This window comes from Varroa jacobsoni, unplaced genomic scaffold (genome assembly GCF_002532875.2).
Source record: "Varroa jacobsoni isolate VJ856 unplaced genomic scaffold, vjacob_1.0 scaffold_1320, whole genome shotgun sequence".
In the NCBI taxonomy this organism is placed as follows: Eukaryota; Metazoa; Arthropoda; class Arachnida; order Mesostigmata; family Varroidae; genus Varroa; species Varroa jacobsoni.
The window spans coordinates 129106-148625 of record NW_019214222.1 but is presented as its reverse complement, the minus strand read 5'-3'; the positions used below and the strand labels follow the sequence as shown (position 1 = coordinate 148625).

The 19520-nt window shown below is 40.9% G+C and overlaps 1 protein-coding gene and 1 long non-coding RNA gene across 4 annotated transcripts; both read left to right on the top strand.

Moving 5' to 3' along the window:
• Positions 1-7927: 7927 nt before the first annotated feature.
• LOC111268795 (uncharacterized) lies at positions 7928-12003 on the top strand. 2 transcript variants are annotated; one of them, XR_002685405.2, is made up of 4 exons: positions 7928-8165; positions 8470-8629; positions 9264-9351; positions 11769-12003. It is a non-coding gene; the product is annotated as an uncharacterized LOC111268795 (long non-coding RNA). The 2 variants fall into 2 exon arrangements; XR_015314372.1 differs by lacking the exon at positions 11769-12003 and adding an exon at positions 11066-11520 and having other exon boundaries at positions 9264-9462.
• A 359-nt stretch (positions 12004-12362) lies between these two features.
• Positions 12363-19376, top strand: LOC111268794 (uncharacterized). 2 transcript variants are annotated; one of them, XM_022847995.2, is made up of 9 exons: positions 12363-12464; positions 12694-12883; positions 14793-14983; positions 15211-15420; positions 15833-16578; positions 16724-16898; positions 17077-17277; positions 17633-17852; positions 18375-19376. In XM_022847995.2, the coding sequence occupies exons 2-9, from the start codon at positions 12877-12879 to the stop codon at positions 19190-19192; spliced, it is 2568 nt and encodes an 855-aa protein (XP_022703730.1). In that variant the 5' UTR covers positions 12363-12464; positions 12694-12876; the 3' UTR covers positions 19193-19376. The 2 variants fall into 2 exon arrangements, with proteins under 2 accessions (XP_022703730.1, XP_022703732.1); XM_022847997.2 differs by lacking the exons at positions 12363-12464; positions 12694-12883 and adding an exon at positions 14224-14389.
• Positions 19377-19520: the final 144 nt, after the last annotated feature.

The following is a 19520-nucleotide window of genomic DNA, read 5'->3' as shown; positions in this document are numbered from 1 at the left end:
CGAGTGAGCGGGCGGGCGGGCGGGCGGGCGCAAGCCTTTGCGAGGGGATCACTTGCTTGATCGTCTGCCTGAGAAAGACAACAAGGAGTAGTAGTCAGCTAGTCGGACTTACTTGGCCGCTTGCTAGTGCTTACTGGTGATGATGGCTAGAAAGATCGATGAATGTGAGCTGAGAACGAACGGTCACTCGAATTCATTGGCAGAACACCTATGTAATGCTGGTGGTATAACTATGCTGCCAGCAGCTGAACGATACTGTTAATAATGAGCATGTCGATTGTTACGGATTGATTTATCGTCACCCCTGTCGCTAGCCTTCCCCAATCTCCGCTTGTTATTCCAACAAAAACGCGACGACTAGCCAAACATTTCAGCTATTTTGAGCCTTAATTACATTGAAAGAAACAAAGACAGAATGACGATACGGGCCGTACCATTTCAGTCAGTCGTATATAGACGACTATAGCTGAACATGGATGCGCAGTCGGCTCCGTGCTACTACGAAGGATTGTCCTCGAAGCGAACAGGAAGTGAAGACAAGAAGGACGACGCTTGAGAAGAAACGATACCTTATTTTGTAGAAAGGCGGCAGACGTCGAAGCAAGCTAACAACAACTTGTCGTAGCGACGTATCCTAGCAGCTGATAGCAGAGCCAGTTACAAAATGAATTGCCTAGGAGTCCTAATTTACAGGACACACTACTGGGTGCGAGTAGGTCAGAGCAGCTTTCCTGCAGCCATGCGAGGTGTGAAGACGGACTGATTTGCATCGATATTGATTGTAATCCACATTTCCATTTTACCCGTGGTAATTATTGAGGTGCCTTACTCAGTAGCACGACGCCCGAAACAGTGGCCGACATCATATATTAGAAAGTATTATCATTAGTCCAAGAGAGAAGCGTTAGCACTCACCATGCAAACTCTTCCACTTGGTGCATATTGTAAAACATGTATTAATATAATATTAATGTAATATGCAATAACAGTATTGTGAAAATGTTCACCTGTAGAAAAAATACATCGAGATTTTGATGTTTTTCTAATCAACAGTGTAGCTCGCTATGAAAGCACTATGCAATGTGTTTAAATTGAAGTACGATGTCGACGCAAAAGAACTTCGCTCAGTTTATGATAAACACATAATTATCAAAAACAAATCATCACCTACGTACCGCTTAAACGAAAATGTGTTGACATTTACTAGCACAATAGTAGGACGAGCAGCCTTAGGCCCAATATACTAAATCGACGATAAAAATCCGTGACGACTATCTGACGTTCGAAAGTCGGCGTGTGCGTATATCTGGACAGAGCGTCTTGAAAAGAACCATATGATACTTTTCTCAAGGCCAATTTTCGCCTCTGATAACAGCGCGTTTATACTAGATACGTGAGCACCGTGCGTATTTCAAAACTTCACGATAGCTCTTTGCAAGGAGAATCCTTTAAAACAATAGCAGATTTAAGTTGACGCTGAAGCTTTTCTGATAGGGTCACATTTTTGTTAGAGGTAGATAGTAGAGCGCAAGTCATTCACACGAAATGGTCCATCTGGTATCTTCGTCACAATGATACCAGCACTTAGTGGGTTGTTATATCATACGCTTATGTGGATATATATTGTATCCAATAATTGACAATGATAATATGGGAAAAAAACGCTATTTCTATTATCTGACAGCGCAACATCTAGCGTTTTGGCCCTCTAAGTTGTGAATTGTCAATCTTGCAGAACAGTGGAGTTACAGAACTTTCCCTAGTTCGCTAGATAGCGAAACATGAACAACAAGGAAAATTAAGGGTGGCAGCTTATTGTGCAAAGATTCAGAAAAGTTCCTGCGTCTGCCTATTGCTGATGGGTCCGGTCCCTTCAGCTTGGCTAATGCCTTATCGTCAACTCAGCTTCTTGCTCACTCCCACAAAAACATTCGCATTTTTTCTGCTATTTAGGTCACCAACAAGCAACCCAAAGATCGTCACTCATCACGGGGATCATATACAGACCACTAGCTATTGGGAACAGACCAATCGACAAGGAAGACACAACATCCGCGATATGCTTGCATATAGCATCCTGTACGCATTAGACATCGAGGGTTTGTCGATCCCCAGACTAGAGATTGAAGGCAGCTGATAACAAAAAACGTTATTATTATTATTATTCAATATTTTAGCAACTCGCCCACACCGATCATAGTACACAAGGCCCGACGATGGACACTGTGATGTTATTTGAGTTTTGTAGGGGGTAGACGAGTTTTGTCTATACAGATAGCATACAGGGATGCGGACAACGACGGCATTATTCAGTCTAAGGATTTGCTTATTCGGTACTAATAGCATGATTACAATTCAAGAAAAATCGGGAGTGCCCAAAATCCGACGTGCTGATACTAAATAAAGAGAAAATTATTACCACATGCGAGCTTCATCGGGTTTTAAAAGCCCAGATTCGTAACGACTCGCGTCTGTCTAAAGAAAAAGTAGACGTGAGTTATTTGTTTTAGTCCACAGATGATAATAATAACGTAACAATTGTACTTTGTTTGTCTACTCCGACAGCGCAAGCTGTGTTCTTGATAAACCTTTGCTATCCATAAATGAGAAGAAATATCGTGCACGAGCTTTTTGCCAACGATTGTAGCCAAGGTTACTGGCATACGAAATCAAGTACTTTTATCATTTCTTCCTGCCCTATTGATACCCTTTTTTGATTTTCTACGTATAGTCTCTACGATGCGATCCGTGGCACCCCCTATGTGACAGGTAGCTTTGTTACCATCCTCCTCTATTAATGTGGCGGCTCTGATATGGAGTTAGGTGGCTAAGCAGATAACGTTAGGGTTCCCCTGTGACCAGGAGCCATCTCCCCCGTTTGAGAGAATATAACCAAGATAGGGATTCAGTGGGATTCAATAGAAAAATCGACTGGAATCGAGGGAGGCTTGTGCACGTCTGTATTACCAAGCACAGCCCGAACTGTTTGTGCTCCAGGTAGAAATGTCGCTGTTGATGTTACTGCTTTGTGTAATACCTTTTGCTAACGCCTGTCAGAATATGCATCATACCTAAGCACCGTATGCTCTTTCCTCGTGTTCGTCCACGCATTCTCATCGGCGAGTCTCGTTCGTCCCTCAGGACGACACAGACAAAGCGAACCTCACACGAGTGGTCACAGGACGTCAGCCGGACAGGCAATTTGCCGGAGCTCGCCATCTTCGGCGACAGCGAACGAGGTCCATCCCGTCGTATGTTGTTGTATTGGCGGCTTAAGTCGAAAAATGGGGGCAGCTGTGTACTCGTGAAACGAGGGCGGAACGCAGCAGGGACGACGACAACAACAACAACAACAACAACAATAATAATAATTGAGGTTCGATGGACATTTCCAATATGCTGTTGTCCTCATAGACAGCGCTTGTTCTTGGACTTTTCCTCAATGGCAGAGAAGTAAGTGAGCAACGCTACCGGTCGACATTACAACACGCCTGATATGAGCCGGAATGGGACATTGACTGACAATATCCGCATCTAATTAGAGTATATGTGGGTTAACAGCTTTCGGTAGCTTTTGAACATCGAATTCATCAGTATCGTGCACGGTGTTTGAATCCTAGAGCTTGAGCCTTTCAAGTTCTTATGAGTTTATCCATTTTGAACCAATGTACACACACATTACAGAAGTACAAGATTAGAAATCACCAGCAGAATGTGTGGTTTTATGACGCTGATGCATCTACCGATAACACATTGCCGTATTATATGTACTACTCTATTGTGTACGTCGTATTGAGTCACGGACAGCCTTTTCCAACCTTTCTACCAAGGATGTTCATTCGTTCTGTTTTGGCTGCGAATCTTCTTATACGTCCCGACCAACAGCCAAACGTATCTGCCTGCCTTACGCACTCATACGAAATGGCCGTGATTTTTAAACACCATTAAACCTGAACGACGTTCAGTCAGTCTGTAAGGTCGCTGTGTTTCTAGTCGCAGAGCGGTTTGACAATGCGACGACTAAGCACTAGAACTAATCAAGGAAGCCATATTTGAACGGGATGTACCAGGTGGAGCGCGAGTCATGATTCTACTTAATATATATATAGTTAATATATATACTTAACATATATATATATATATATAGTGAGTTGCGTGCACTAACCCAGCATCGTTTGTCACAGATAAGAATGTTAACATGAGTTTGAAATATAGGCAGGTACTGTTCTATTCTATCATCAGCTACCTGTTGTATACGTGTGATAATGAATTTATATTTTGTGACACAAAAACAGATGGATATGTTAGACTACATTGTCGTGAGTTCTTAGTCATCGCTCTTCGCGAAACACTTGAAAGCAGTCGGGTGGACGATTGAGACCATAGCGGTGTGGGTGGAGCAGATTGTAACGCCATATTGAACTGGACTCTTCTTAGAGGGGTGGAAGGCGGCTTGTTCTGCTCAAGGTCGTCTCACCAGAGTCTGAAGTACGCAAAGTAAACTTAAGAGGAGATTACAGATAGATTATATCAAGATTAGCGCCTCTTAGCGACGACATTGTGATGACAGGCTATATAAACACCCCGTGTAAAAAATTGACGCTTTTCAAGCTTTCTGGTCACCAGTTTTAACTACATTATCTTCCATCAGCGATCATCCATTTGGCCAGCGCAAATAGAACGTGCGTTGGCTAGTAGCACCAGCGGTATCGCAAACACAAAGCGAAAAATTGACAACTATGCGCTTCGTACTTTTAGTCTCTTTCTGTTTCTGTATCGGCAGCGTCCATCTTCAAGTGCGTATGCCGTACCATGAAACACTATTCTATCGGGCGCTGATGCGAACCGTGTCTTTGAATTTCTCAGTATTGCTTAGTAAGTTTCGATTCCCGCCAATTGCGGTCAGTAAACCGTTTGCGAACGATCTTTTGTTAATCTGGATGTAACACAGTTCTTACTGCGTTAACAGAAGATCGTTCGCAAACGGTCTTCACGCATAAATTGCGCGCGTTAGAATAGTGATAACGTGTAGAAACAGTTAAACGTACATCGCGACCTTACGCCACATCCGTCCGTACAGGTGACAAGGCTATGGGTTGTGCGCGGCATATGCTGAAGGATATACTGTGCCGGAGACGTCCTGCAGAGTCAGGCGACGAGGATAGTGAATACAAACGTAGTAACTAGATGAGCATATGCTGACCAGGTAAAGGAACGACTTTATTCACTTGGTGACTACAACGATGATATCAATTAAGCTATACGAATATGTGTGTGCGGGTGTACAATGGATCATGATACGCATTGACATTATAGATCAAAGATCAGCGCCATATACGAGTTCGAAACATCACTTGCCTCTGTTGCTGATCAACACGGATGCATTAAGTCGCGATAGTTACTCGCGGAACGACACTCCCTTGTGATGTACCTCGAGAGAGCAAAGATCCAGTCGGCAAACGTGAATGATCGATGATCAGTTTGTAGTCGCCCGCTCTGCGCCGATCGCAGCGGGGTGAACCGCCCCTGACTCTGTTTAAAGCGCCTCGTATAGTTCCTACGGTAAGTCGTTAGTAGAATGGTTGGTTATCTTGTCCGCCTCGACTATTTGTGTTTACTTCCTTATGATCGATGCATTTTTCCATTCTGGCATCGTTCTACCTATTTTATTTGCTAATGCGGCAGTACCTGCTGATAACAGTACGGAGATGCTTTGTACATGTATGTAACGCTGTTTCGAACTCATTTCTGTTGGAATTACGAAAGAAATAAATTGAAAACAAAAGAAAAAAGAAGCTTTGTCACGAGGTGCGCATGCGACGCAGACACAGCCTTCCTTCCCTAGAATTTCTTAGGAGCACTGAAATGGAACTGACGCTTACTTCGTGTAAATATTTGTGGCATATACCCTACAGACTAACAAATACTATAATCGAACAAATTTTGTTAGGCGCGAGCATGGGTCAGTTGGTTCGAGTGAACCATTAGTGCGCTATCGGAGCCTCATCGTAGGCAGATGAACGAACACGCATCCATTGAACCATGTTGCTACCGCCGTCTCAAGTGTCCAAAAACACTCTCAAGATTCGAACATCGATTCGTAGGGAATGCCTCCCAAAGAAGAAACTCCCGTCACTCACTGTCACTAATGTGAAGATATACAATTCTCTTGCGTTCGATCTCGATCGACTGCGTAGGAGTGATATTTCGGTTCTGAAGGATAAGTAGTGCTAGCTGTAAGTGAGCCGCAGCTGGACCCTACAACTCTGCAAAACTATGCAACGAGTGGCGCCTTCAAGTCGACTGCCGTCCAAGGCCACGTGGTCAAAGACCAAAAGAAATCCTCACTTAGTTTCAGGGTCATTTGAGAGCAGGTAAAAGTTTGCTTCGATGAAAACTAGCCACGAAAGTAAACTGCCGCCAGCCGCATAGCCCCGGCCTACTAAAACTGTTCATGTTCACGTAGTGTTAACGAAGAAGTCTATTTTCCCCTAGTTTTTGATTGATTTTAGCCTAATAGGCTAGTTTATCGTACTCTGTGCCGGGCTCAATTGCAGTACGACGCCGCTTCGCGACGAAACGGTTAGAAATAGATGAGCAATAATGATCTTAGCTCTATGCTATGCCACCGAATCTTTGGCGGTTGCGACCCATCTCGACGCCTGTAGCGAGTAAAAATGAGTCACACGTATAACAGACATGCCCCACTTCTTATTGTTCGTAAAAGCTGCACCCCATCCAAGTTTCATTGGGTCAAATTATGTGACACACGATTCAAAGTCGTGTTTATATCTGATTCGAAATGAGGGGTAGAAAAATCGCTTAGGGAACGGGGGGTAATTTTACATTGCGATCGTGAAAGTACAGCAAATCAATGCTGAAAATAGAGATATTTGGTTGGAATACACTATACTATTTATATCCAGTGCATTATCTCTTGAAAGCTTGGGACTCATTTTGCTATAATCTAGTGAGATATTTCCTTTGCACGACCACAAGCAAATTCTCTACCATATATCTTAGAGGTTTAATAGAGTTTCCTTGCTAGAAGGTTACTCAGTCTTCTTCAAAGAATCGTTCTAGGTAATATCCCTACGCCCTACAGGTAACGTCTGTCTCTTGCCTGCAGCCAGAAACGCCGCGAAATTGAGCCATGGCAATCTGCAACAAATTCGATTCAGGCCTTAAGCGCCTACGACGCCATTCCTGAGAAACTGCACAATAGACTACATTTAGCCTCTCTAGAACTCTCCCATCCCTCCCTGCCTTTCTCCACTCCTCTCTGCACTTCTTCCTCTTGTCTTCGTCGCTTCGAGAAGAAAGGGTGCACAGCACACTCGATTTGTCCGTACCTCTGACGCTCGCGTCTGACCAGATTCGATCAAACATCTCAGTTGAGTCTTTCCGCGATGGGGAGAGCGGCCGATAGGAATGGTTCTCCTGATCGCGCGCTGCGCTCCTTTCTTTTCCGTGGTCATTTTCTCTTCACTTCCGCTTCCGCCACCAACGTCGTTTGCAACGATCTGCGCGAACAGCACTTCTTCAGCGTCACTGTCGATAGATCGACCTAACTCTCTTGTCTTCTTCCTCTACTTTTTGGCAGTGGTTTGCCTTTACCACCGATCGGGCCGGTGGGTAGAGGCTCTCGTGCATATTTCTGGATGCATTGTTTCAAGAAAAGAATGTTGTCCACGCTTCGCTTTGCCAGCGTCGATGTCTAGTCTCGTTTAGGTCTGTTTTTCCATGACGTTTTGTATTTATATAGGCGTGCCACAAGGTTAACTTATAGTCGTGGCTAAGCCTTCGAACTGCGTAGCACTCATCTGTGACGATTTGTCGCGCTTCTCCTTCTCACTGGGAATAGCAATACCAGTAAAACAAGGCTAGTTATCAAGGAACAAGGCAAACCTTTTAGTGTACCCGATGCAATTAGAACAGACTAAAGGGGTCAGTGGCAGATTTTTTGGTAACAATTACAATCAAGTAAAAGCCCGAAAATAACGAAATAGAAAAAGAGCCGGCATAGAAAACAATGTGCCAGGATCGACGAATAGATGTTATCAACATATAATGATCATGCACAGCCAAGCAAGCCGCTGCTTAGTATGGAAACTGAACAATACAAGAAAGTCTGGAAACAGGCATAGAAGTAAAATCTACCTAAAGTGAGGAATACCAAAATATATTAGTGCCTGTAGGAATGGGCCGTTAACAATCACTTCGATTTCCCTGCGCGCCGAGAAGTTGTAAAAGCGGGCTTGAAAGAATTTCAGCACACGCGCACATTTCAAAATTTGTATAATTGATAGGGTAACCTATGAGCCATCAACATTGGCCAAAAAACCTTTATTTTCAGTCAGTTTTCCTCTACTGACGTTTGCTCATATGTTCCGCTGTCGCATTATTGTCAACTCATTATATTTAATATCTTGTCGTAATGATCGTAAGTATCGTAATGGTATTTTTCAGTGTCTACCGCATGACGCTCAGTTCCATAGCTACCCAGACAAGCCGGCAGTAGTAAGCCCATATTTCGTTCTGTTTCTAGCCCGCCAATCTGCCTAGTCAACGTTGTCCTTCTCTGCAAGTACAAGTGGAAGATACAGTTTCTTACTTAATGCTGGTAAAAGTAAGTACAATTATTCTTCCGTTGTGCTCTATTATTTTACCTATAAATGGAATCTCATTGTTAGAGCAACAGAGATAGTTTTTGTAAGTAGCCATGATGTATCTAGTCTGCCCATGAAGTCAGTTTGCCTATTGGGGTAATCCGAGGCCCCTTAAATACTGTTCGTAGAGTACTTTATATCATAGCCCATCCGGAACCTAGTGTTTTTTTTTAAATTTTGTGCCTAATCACGGAGACTGTGTTTCGGTGTTTCTTCCTTAAGATGTTTGGGATGTCTTACTGGCAACATAAGCACTAAATGCACAATCGCACTTGCTGCTAGCCTTATTCAGGACGAAGGGAACTGAAAGGGGACAGCGGAGGCTTCACTACAAATCGTATTTGTGCTAAATACGACCTTATAAAGCATTAAAGCCTTTTTACAGTACGATGATAAATATCCTCGATAAATACGTGACGTATCGTTGATTTAAATAGCTTATATCATTAACATAACGGAGTATCTGTTTCGAAAGCATACGTTAATCTGCTGCTGTACCACGAAATAAAAATTTGGTTACGCTATTCATTCGGTCGCGGTAATATAACAAATATAACCTACAAATAAATAAATAAAACTTTATTTACACAACAGATTCCATGGGGTCATCATCGGCTGTCAACTGGTTCTACTGTTCCGAAAGGATTAAAGCTAAGAGAAACCGACCCAGCAGTGAGCTATGGTAGAAGAAGTCTAAAACAATTCCTACTAATAGTCTGCGGCCCTATTGATAAACAATTTATGTCTAGCGGGCATAAAAATTTAATTCGTCTTCTCAGCCAAGTCACTACTGGTATATCCGATTTGTATTCTTTACTGCTCTGTGCGTCTCTGCTAGTAAACTACTTGTTTTGGTTGACAAGATTCTATTCCATCATTTAAGATATTAGTTCTGGACAATTTTATTACGAACTACACGCAGGTGCTTATATAATTATCTGTTCAATTCGATCATGAGCTAAATTCATCTGAAACTTTTTTTTCTTAATTAATTAATTAATTAAGTTTTCCTAATTTATCTTAATACTGGCAATAATAGGCACCGGTCAACGGCTATCGTCATATGGTATATGTGTATATGGACGGATGATGATAGGATAACCTACGATTAATTTCACTCCAAAGATTTAGCGACCGTAGCTTGGCTTAATTGAAATCATCGAGACATATAAACATGACCGCAACTGAAACAGAAAGTGTTGTAAAAAAAACTGGAATGAAAATGAATACCGTTCAAGGAATAGAAGAGTCGTAGAAGTTAAACAAAACAGCTTAAATATATAACCTAATATAGAATTTTTCTTTTTTTTTTTTATTAGGAATTTCTTATTTGGTAAAACGAAGTGTGATTGTGATAATAACTATGAGTTCATTGAAAGCGTTCGAACATCAAGCTATAAATTTCACTACCACAGAGCAGGAAACAAACAACAGTATTAAGACGCCAACTCTACCCTAAAAATGATCTGATAGAATCTTCAACGCTGAGTTAGGGCCAGTAAGCGGAAAAACCTTCTAGCAACATTTTAGAGAACTGTGAATATAAAACTTTCGGTTATCATTCACCTAAGGCTTACTTATAGTAGATTTGGATTATTTTGGATTCTATTTTGACCCATCTATGTCTCAAATAGAAATCTATGGGAACATTACTAAAGCCAACCAGCCCAGCGGCTAGAATTGTCTTACGTGAATTGTGCGGTTCTTATAATGGCAGGACGATGAGGTTTAAAGTTGTAGGGAAATTCAAAGCTTTCTTGAAGACAAGTGCGTTCTGCTTGTTCCTAGACTCATTCTCTTTTCCTATCTGTAACGGGCTAGTTCGCTTCTCCAAATGGGTCACGGCTACATATGCTTAGCAGATATACACACGTACTCACACCACCTGTGTTGACAACGTATTCTGTAGCCGTTTTCTTACGGATCAATTAGATTTCCATTGACGAATATTGTTTCATTCATCGACACCCATTACGAGCAATATCACAACCAATTACTGAACATATACCAGTCAGCGTGACCTTGGAGAACCCACCCTGTGCGGTATGGCACCTTAGCTCACGTTAGTCGATATATCGAGATCTACCGTTTGATTCATAAATGTTCAATATCGGTTCGCCGGTAATAATGCAAAACAATAAACGGACCTTTCTACAAAATGGACAAGTTTTAAACAGTTTCAAATCTGCAGTTAAATGGCATAATGACACAATTATTTGAAGGTACCACAGGGATATTCTGTGCAGTAAGTCAAAGATACAAATAGCGGAACTACTGAAAAATGTAAGTAGATCAAATGACCTTAGTGTATATTGAAACGAGAATTTCTACGGTCAGGTTAAGTGTATTCATAGCCTTTGTTCAAAACGTGCTTTAAAAAAAAACTCTTTCAGCAGACGCCATGCCGTCCTTGTCAGGGGCGTAATGCACATAGTAATACATTTGATGCTATTGTAAGTCACTGGCTCGCCCCTCTTGGAAATCCTACTCGCAATTTGCCAGGCAAGCTTCCAAACTTGATCATATACCTAAAGAGAGCCAGTTAATTATAATTTGAATAGGTGTTGAACTTTTTTACATTTAATAAGGTAGTCGAATTCATAGCGTGGGATGTTCCTTCGTTTATTGTTGTACCGCTGATATGAAGCTGTACGCGTCCATCACCGGGAACCCAGCTAAGAACTTGCGGAGTTGAGTTCTATTAGTTATTCGAAAAAAAAAAAGCGACGATAGCTTTTCCGCAGTAATAAAGACAAATGTCATATCGATCATTATAGCTTCGCATAGTTTCAGCCAGTGATGGACTTGGGAATTCGAACTTTAAGTTGTTATCAATCATGGATATGACGAGTTTTTGTTCCGTGGCCGAAAATGGTTTGGGCTTCATCCTAGAGCAGTTGCCTACTCTAGAATTATTAATCGTTTATTCATAGGGCCGATTGCATGGACTATCAACTAATGTAGCGAAAATAATTGAGGGCCAAATAATCTAATTACTGTTAAGTTCTGTATTGTATAACTACGATCTGGAATTGTAATTTTTATATCTATAAACTATTTATGTTGCGCTGTTTTTGTGTGCTTTCTCTACTGTTACAGCTGAACTTAGATCGTTTCGCGTTCGAGGCCTTATGGCGGAAGACAATTTCATGCAGACTCCGCTGTCGGATTGGTCTATAGTACGTGAACTTTTATATATACAAACAATCTTTGAATTGAATCGTTGAAAAATACAACATTTCTAAAACGAGAGTGCTCGTGTAATTCCACGTTATTAATGCGTGCCTATTAACGCTGAAATCCGGAAATAAACATCTGCCTGGTGCACAAGAAATTGTTTACGTATATTGCGGGTTTCCGCGAGGTCACGAGTAAGTCCCCTTCTGACGATCGCGGACTCTACTAATAATAGTAACACTTTAGAGTGCGAAGGCCAGCTGAATGTTACGGCCCAGTGTCGTCGGCAGTTGGAGTGTCATTTATTATAATAAGGTTTATAGTCTCAGAGCTTTACAGCTGTGAAGTGCATCGATGTTCAACCGACGCTCACGACGTTCACTAAACGTGCGCCCCCAAGACGGTTGTACGCTTGCCCTTTCGATTACCAGAACACGCAAGAGGGCGCTGTTTCTACAGTCTACGTTGACAGAAAGGCTACAGACAGGGCAGCAGTATTGCTGACTTGCAGTGCGATCGGTGAAAGCCAAGACGTACCAAACGATATTGCCAAATCTAGAACGCGCACAATCAGTGAAAAGTTGAAAGAACCGGACGACTACATCAGCCACTTTAAATGTATTGAGTGACTACTATTCCGTAGTGCCCCATAGCGCACTGATTTCGCGCACGTTAATGCTAGGTTATATATATTTATATAGGACGAGATGCACATATATATGTGCATCTTGTCCTGAACTGTAGCATGATCTCTTGTCTAATGTTAATGCATACGCGAACGATTATAAGAGCGTGTATTTGTTCAGTTCCTAGGTAGGCTTTTCTAACATTATTTAACACATTATAGTACGCCATAATTAGCGTCAAGAGTCTGCATAAAGGTCAAGAGGTAAGGCAAACGGCATCGCCAGCGATTTTAGACAATTCTTTAAAACAGACGCCCAGAGACGTGCGTGACGTTACTTTGTGAAAAGGCTGGAATTGACTGCGAGGGACTATGCTGATGACGACACTTCCGCTACAGTGAAATATGCAAGGCAAGTCGAGAAATTGCAGCAGAAGCGAAGTAAGTGCCTGACAAAGCTTGACCTTTGCAGGTTCTTCTACATGACTTCGATCGAAGAGGTGGCCTCTTTAGTCAGCCCCTTAAGCTTACGGATCAGTTGTATGCAACGATCTGAGGAATCCGCTTATATACGTTTTATATACCGCTTATATACCTTTTAATTCCATTTTCAAAATAGTTCAAAAATACGTGGCCCATGTGTTAAAACCTTCAATAATCCCATGAATGAAATTCATGGGAAATATATTCAAAACTATCTATCGTTTATACAACACTTGATACACTATCACTCGTTAGTTAGAGATAAAGCAATCTATTTATCCGATCTCTTTAAGTATTATGTTGAGATAGAAGAACCTTATTTAAAATGTCCAGTCCGTACATATAATTTCTATTGGGGTATACCTGATTCCCGGACCAGGTATTATCTTTTAAGCTGTACATGCCTCATACAGTATACGACAGACTAATGACGTAGGCGACTGCTAGATTAAAACGCTCCTCTTGTATATTCTTCTTATCGCAATTGGGGTCCTTTTTGTGAACACTGACTGCTGATACTTGCTATTTATTTGCGGTTAGTTAATAATCTTTCATTTGCGATTTTGAATATCGAATATTCAGATTTTTGCAGCACGGAATACGAGGTGTTTTACAATCTATTAAATAAAAAATAAAGGAACCTTTAAGGTCTCTTTACTTAAACTATTTAAGTAGGGCTGTTAAAGGACTGTTACATTAACTAGAATGTCAATAAAGACAATATAGTCCAGTAATAAACGATTCGTACCAATAATTTCTATAAAAATTTGTTTGGGTTTGTTCCGACGCAAAAAAATAAACGAGACTTTGAAACGGAGGCATCCTCTGCACTTTCAGAATATAAAGAATAGGCCTAGAGCTTTTCCAGCCCCCTGATCCTCCAGATCCTATCATAATAGAGCAGTTTCCCCAGGACCTCCACCCTCTGAAAAACAGATAGCTCGACGCTGTGAGATTCCAGAATGTAGAACACTCGGAAACAAATGGGTTAAAGAGACTTTTAAACTGGACATACGACAGGTAAATTCGTTTTTGGCGTTAGGACCTTTAGGCCAGTATGGCTTACACAATCCAATTAATATATATATATATATAATAATCATGTATCGTTAAAAATAATTGGGCCATTTTGTAATTTTCGCTACTTTGTTATTTTTTGAAGCTTTTTGAAGTGAATGATAGCGTTTCGGCTAGCAAAAACATTGTTTGGCTCTTTTTCTGGGAGAGTGGTGCTACCTACCCTTTCTACGCTGTCATTGATGACAGTAGTGCCCTCTATAAACACTGGTCACATGGTGTACTGTTCGATACTTCAAACAGAAGCGTCGAGTAGGAAATTTCGGAACAGTTTTGTGGGAACAGCAACGTGATTTATGCTTCACTATTTACGTCTATTTTTAAAAGGGCATATCTCAGCATTAAACGAAGTAAAAAGGTATGACACCTATCTTCAGCTAGTCTATGCATACTAATAGACCGGTCGTAATGCAATATCTTGTTGTGTACATACTATTCATGTAGTACACTTCGTTCGAGTGATAATAGACGTGTCTGAGAAGCCAAATCCCTTTCCTTTTCACTCTAATCCGTTCTACATACAGACTTTAATTAGATCTTTAACGATGTCCTAGTAATGGATAACAATTAATAGATCATCTTGTCAAATCATATATGACCAATATACATATTCCAACCATTGCTGACTATATGAGATACTGAAAAATGCAATGAAGTTCACGCGAGATTTTTGAAGCATGAAAATATATTGGTATTGCTTTATAGATACATTGTATATGATGTAGGATGTTGTTGACACACGTTTTATTGGGCGAGCGTAGGAAAGATGATCCTTAACAAGAAATTGAACAAGTCAAAAGGAGCGTCTGTTAAAAGGCGAATCGCATCCAAGGAAGGCTTAATTAAAAAAGAAACCAAACCAAAACGAGGCAAGATCCGGCGGCGGTTGACACTCAATGAGCTGGTGAAGGAAGCGCGAAAAATGAAAAAGACTCTTGGAAGCGAAGTCGAAGTAAGGATTACTAACAGAATTGCTTTCGTAGAGTTCATTCAAGATGGCAGATCAGTCTAAATGCTATTCTGTGGATACATATATTGGTGATATATCACAGCTATGCTTAATGGAATCGGCCGCTTCTCTGGCTGTAAACATAGAAACCTTTGGCTCGTTAGTAGAATATGCATATGTTTGACATTTCTAACGCCATATCTATTCATATTTTATTTTAAACGACGAAGACATTAAATAGTGAAAATAGGCGAGGTAAAGCGATCGTGTCAGGGGAGCGTAGGAAGAGTTCTCGGAAGAACCAGTCGGACCAGGAGCTTATCGAAAAATACGGAAATGTAATTGTCGATCTGACCGATCTAGCTGCGTGGGGTGAGTTTGAGAGCGATTACCACGAACCAACGGGCGCTCGCGAGAAGAGGAAGATGTTGAAGAAAACTGTAAGTCTGTCTTAGTTCGTATAGTCTATAAATTAAGTGCGCTTTATTGCAAAATGTATTATTATTAGGAAAACAGCGGAACCAACGCAAGCTAAAGCATTTATAGTAAAGAATATTCTTGCAAGCGGCTAACATGTACATGATTGAATTGCGGTTAAGCTTTCATAGTTTGTCGCAGTTCTAAAGAACTGATGGCCTAATTTCATTGAGGAAAGTCGTAAATATTATGCTATGCGTTCTATTGGGTTATACAAAAATAAGTTTCAAAGCAAGTTATTTGGGTGGAAATTATTCTGTAAAAAAATTCAATCGCGTAACAGTAGCACCTTCAATTTTACTTACGTGATATATAGGTAGAATTATGCCAGGAGGTTTTACTGTTTGATCAATTATCGCTTTGTTGGTTTTGCAGAGCAAATCACAAAAACAGAATGCTAAGGACGAATCAGATGATTATTTTGATGATGAAAGTGATAGGAGTGATGCTGACGATTTGGCAAATGAAGGAGATGAGGATGCAGAAGAATTCATGAGACAAATGGAAACACATGGTGTACGAGGCGAAATGGATCACAACGCGGACGGTAGCGAAAAAAAGGGCCTTAACGACAACGAAGGCGACGAAGTTGACGAGAACGATGGAAATATTGATATAGATGATAATGACGAAAGTATTGAAGATGGAGAAAGTGAACCGGAAGCTAATGAAATGACAGGCGATCTTAACGACAAGGATGGCAGCGAACTAATAGGTCAGATGCCTTTTAAGGGACCACTGGCTCTCCCAAAGAAAGAGGGAAAAGTGCCAATAAAACGAAAACCCTTTTCTGTACTCGATGACGGTGACTCTGATGAAGAGGGAAAAGACAATGGAAGCGAAGCGATGGATACCGATGGGGTAAGAGAGAGTAACATGAGGAAAAATGATCAAACAGAAAACGGAATAACTGTTGCTAAACGTATCAAAGGCCAACAAAAACTTGTAGAAGAGAAACATGTCGAAGACACTGCTGAATTGTCTTTGACTGAGCGCAACGCTGTCAAGAACTGGGAACCGTTTCCTATCCATGACTGTATCCTTAAAGCCTTGGCTCGATTAAAATACACGGAACCTACGGAAATACAAAGCGAGTGCTTGACTCCTGCGATTCGTGATAGGTTAGTAAGCCATGGTTCATATTGTTTAGTTGCTATGTATCACAGAAACTAAGTTCTTATTTTATCATAGAACTTACATGCATAAGTATAAGTCTTGCGCGGCGTGCAATTTCTTCATTAGATGTAATTTTGCGTTTGCCGCTAGATTGGATATTTTTGGTGCAGCAGAAACCGGTTCCGGCAAAACACTTGCTTTTGGTATTCCCATCGTTAACCGACTTTTAGACGACAAAAAGCGAAACAAGATGGGAGCGTTAGTACTAACACCGACTCGAGAACTCGCTGTTCAGATAAAAAAACATCTGACAGATATAACTGAGGTAGGTTGGAATGACTGTAAATATTATATCAGACTACTATGTCTCCCTCATTTTACTTTGCTTTTGATACATCAACCTGCAGTGCCTTCAATCTTGTCACTCCACGAAATAAGAGATGCAGATTTCCTAAACTGTGATGTTTCACAAAAATAATTGAATTCGTGTCATTTGATCGCAGTTTACGTCACTGCACGTGGTGACCATTGTTGGTGGACTCTGTCACGAAAAACAGATACGTCTTATTCGAAAACGGCCGGAAATCATCGTTGCAACTCCAGGCCGTCTGTTCGAGTTTCTTCAGGACGATCCCTCATTCCAGGAACAGCTTACGAATATTCGATGTCTTGTTATCGACGAAGCCGATCGAATGGTGCAAGAGGTGCGTTTCTTTTTATAGATGCTGTGTTATTCAGGCAAATTTAAACAAATATAACATAATCAAGTGCCAGCTGCTTTGATTCTATCGTATATGCAACAAATAAATGTGTTAGGTCAGGTTATACATAAACTGGCTGGTATTCATAGTAAAGCCTAATCCATACTCGCCTAGTGGACCCGTATCCGACCTTTTTTACGAAACAGTTATGACTGCGTATGAGTGAGTATTCAAAACGTGTCCTTCATGGCGCCTACAGACTAAACGAGTCAAAAATATTTCATGACGGATGCCACCCAGAAATAACGAACTAACACGTGTCTCTTTTGGTCATCTGTATACTATGCCACTTATACAGGGCCATTTCGATGAAATGAAGCTGATCCTTAAATTTATGAATCAGAATCAACAAAGGAAACGGCAGAACCTCGTTTTTTCAGCCACACTCACTATGGACCCCCGTTTGCCGGACCGAGTGATGGAGAAAAAAAAAGGCAAGAAAGTCAGTCGGCTTGATCAACTGAAGACTCTGCTCAATATGTCGAAACCTAAGATTATTGACCTGTCAAAGCGGATTGGTGAGTTTGACGGTATCTAGTTGAATTACCAAAGACGAGAAATACTCTTTATTCTAGAAATAATAGTTTATCTGGAAATGTCATCTAAATATGTAGCGGAAAGCGTTAGGTGACATTGGAGCTGAAAACAGTTTTAGATATTTCAAAAATGTGCCTTTAAAAATGCGTTGAGACTAACTGTAATTATCGGACTTCCTGCTGATATCTAGTGATTTTTGTTGTGTACCTTCAATGATGAGGTTTATTACATAAAATCAGTAGATTTAATTTATTATTATTATGAGTTTTACTTTGATGTAATAGTAAAGATAGCAAATTCGTGTTGAGTAAACATTTTTAATAAAGCAACCCCTTCGACTCAGTAGTTCTCCCTTTAAGCAAGTAGCCGTTACTATAACTATTATTATTGGCAACAGCAATACATCTTGCTGCCAGTCCCATAGTAATGGTGGATTAAATCACCATAATACATATGAATACTATTTTTTAATCGCTGGTTGCTTCTGTCTTTGTTATCTTCAGGCACGGCGGAGAAATTAACCGAATCTCGCATATTTTGTGAAAAACCAGAACAGAAAGACGCGCTCTTATATTATTTTCTTTGTATGCACCCAGGCCGTACGTTGGTGTTTTGTAATTCTATCGATTGCGTAAAACGACTGAAGTCTGTTCTCGAGACGTTGCTTTTACATCCAATGGCTTTACACTCTGAGATGCAACAACGACAACGTTTGCGTCACCTTGATAAGTTTGCCACTCAGCCAAATTCTCTACTCATTGCAACTGATGTCGCTGCACGCGGGTTGGATATTAAAAATGTGGAGCATGTCATTCATTTCAACGTGTCCAAAGCTTCGGAAATGTACATTCACCGAAGTGGGCGAACTGCACGTATTAAACAAGATGGTCTTTCCATAATGCTGGTCGATGGCCGCGAACTACCGCAGTATCGAAGGTTGTTACATGCTCTAAAACGAGAAGAGGATCTTCCCGCCTTTCCAATACAGGAGAATATTCTCAAGGTTTGCAAGATACGCGTCGCGAAGGCACGCGAACTTGAGGCGCTCGACCATCGTCAACGGAAGAGAAGTAAGAACAATAGATGGTTTGCGAAATGCGCCAAGGAGGCAGATATACAATTGGATGAAGATTTGCTGCAGCAAACGGATTGGACTGGCGACCGGAAGGAACGAATGAAGATGGAGAAACTACAGCATGAACTGAAAATCCTTTTGAGGAAACGGCTAATCCCACTTAACCAACGAGTGGGAGAAGCTCTACAACTACCAGATAAAGATCCACTAAAACTTGTGCAAGGCTCCAGAGGTGTCCCAGTGTAAATGGAATCGGAACGTATCGTTGAATAATGCGTTATTAGTCCGCCTGACCTTTTCTTAAAACATTTTGATTATCAGAAATGTAGATATAAGTTGTATAGCGATTAGTACCATCTTAGCTGACGTTAATTTCCAGTTGGGAATAAAGTAAGTTCATAGTAAGGAATATAGTAAACTGTTAAAAGAATGTTTTCATTGTAAGCTTACTTCTCTTTAACTAATAGCCAACTTTTCCGAACTGTATGCTTAGGTCTTATTTAGTTTTAAGTATACGTTACTTGTTTAGTTCTGTATATACTATATCAGTTCTCTTGGTCTTTTGCGTCACCGC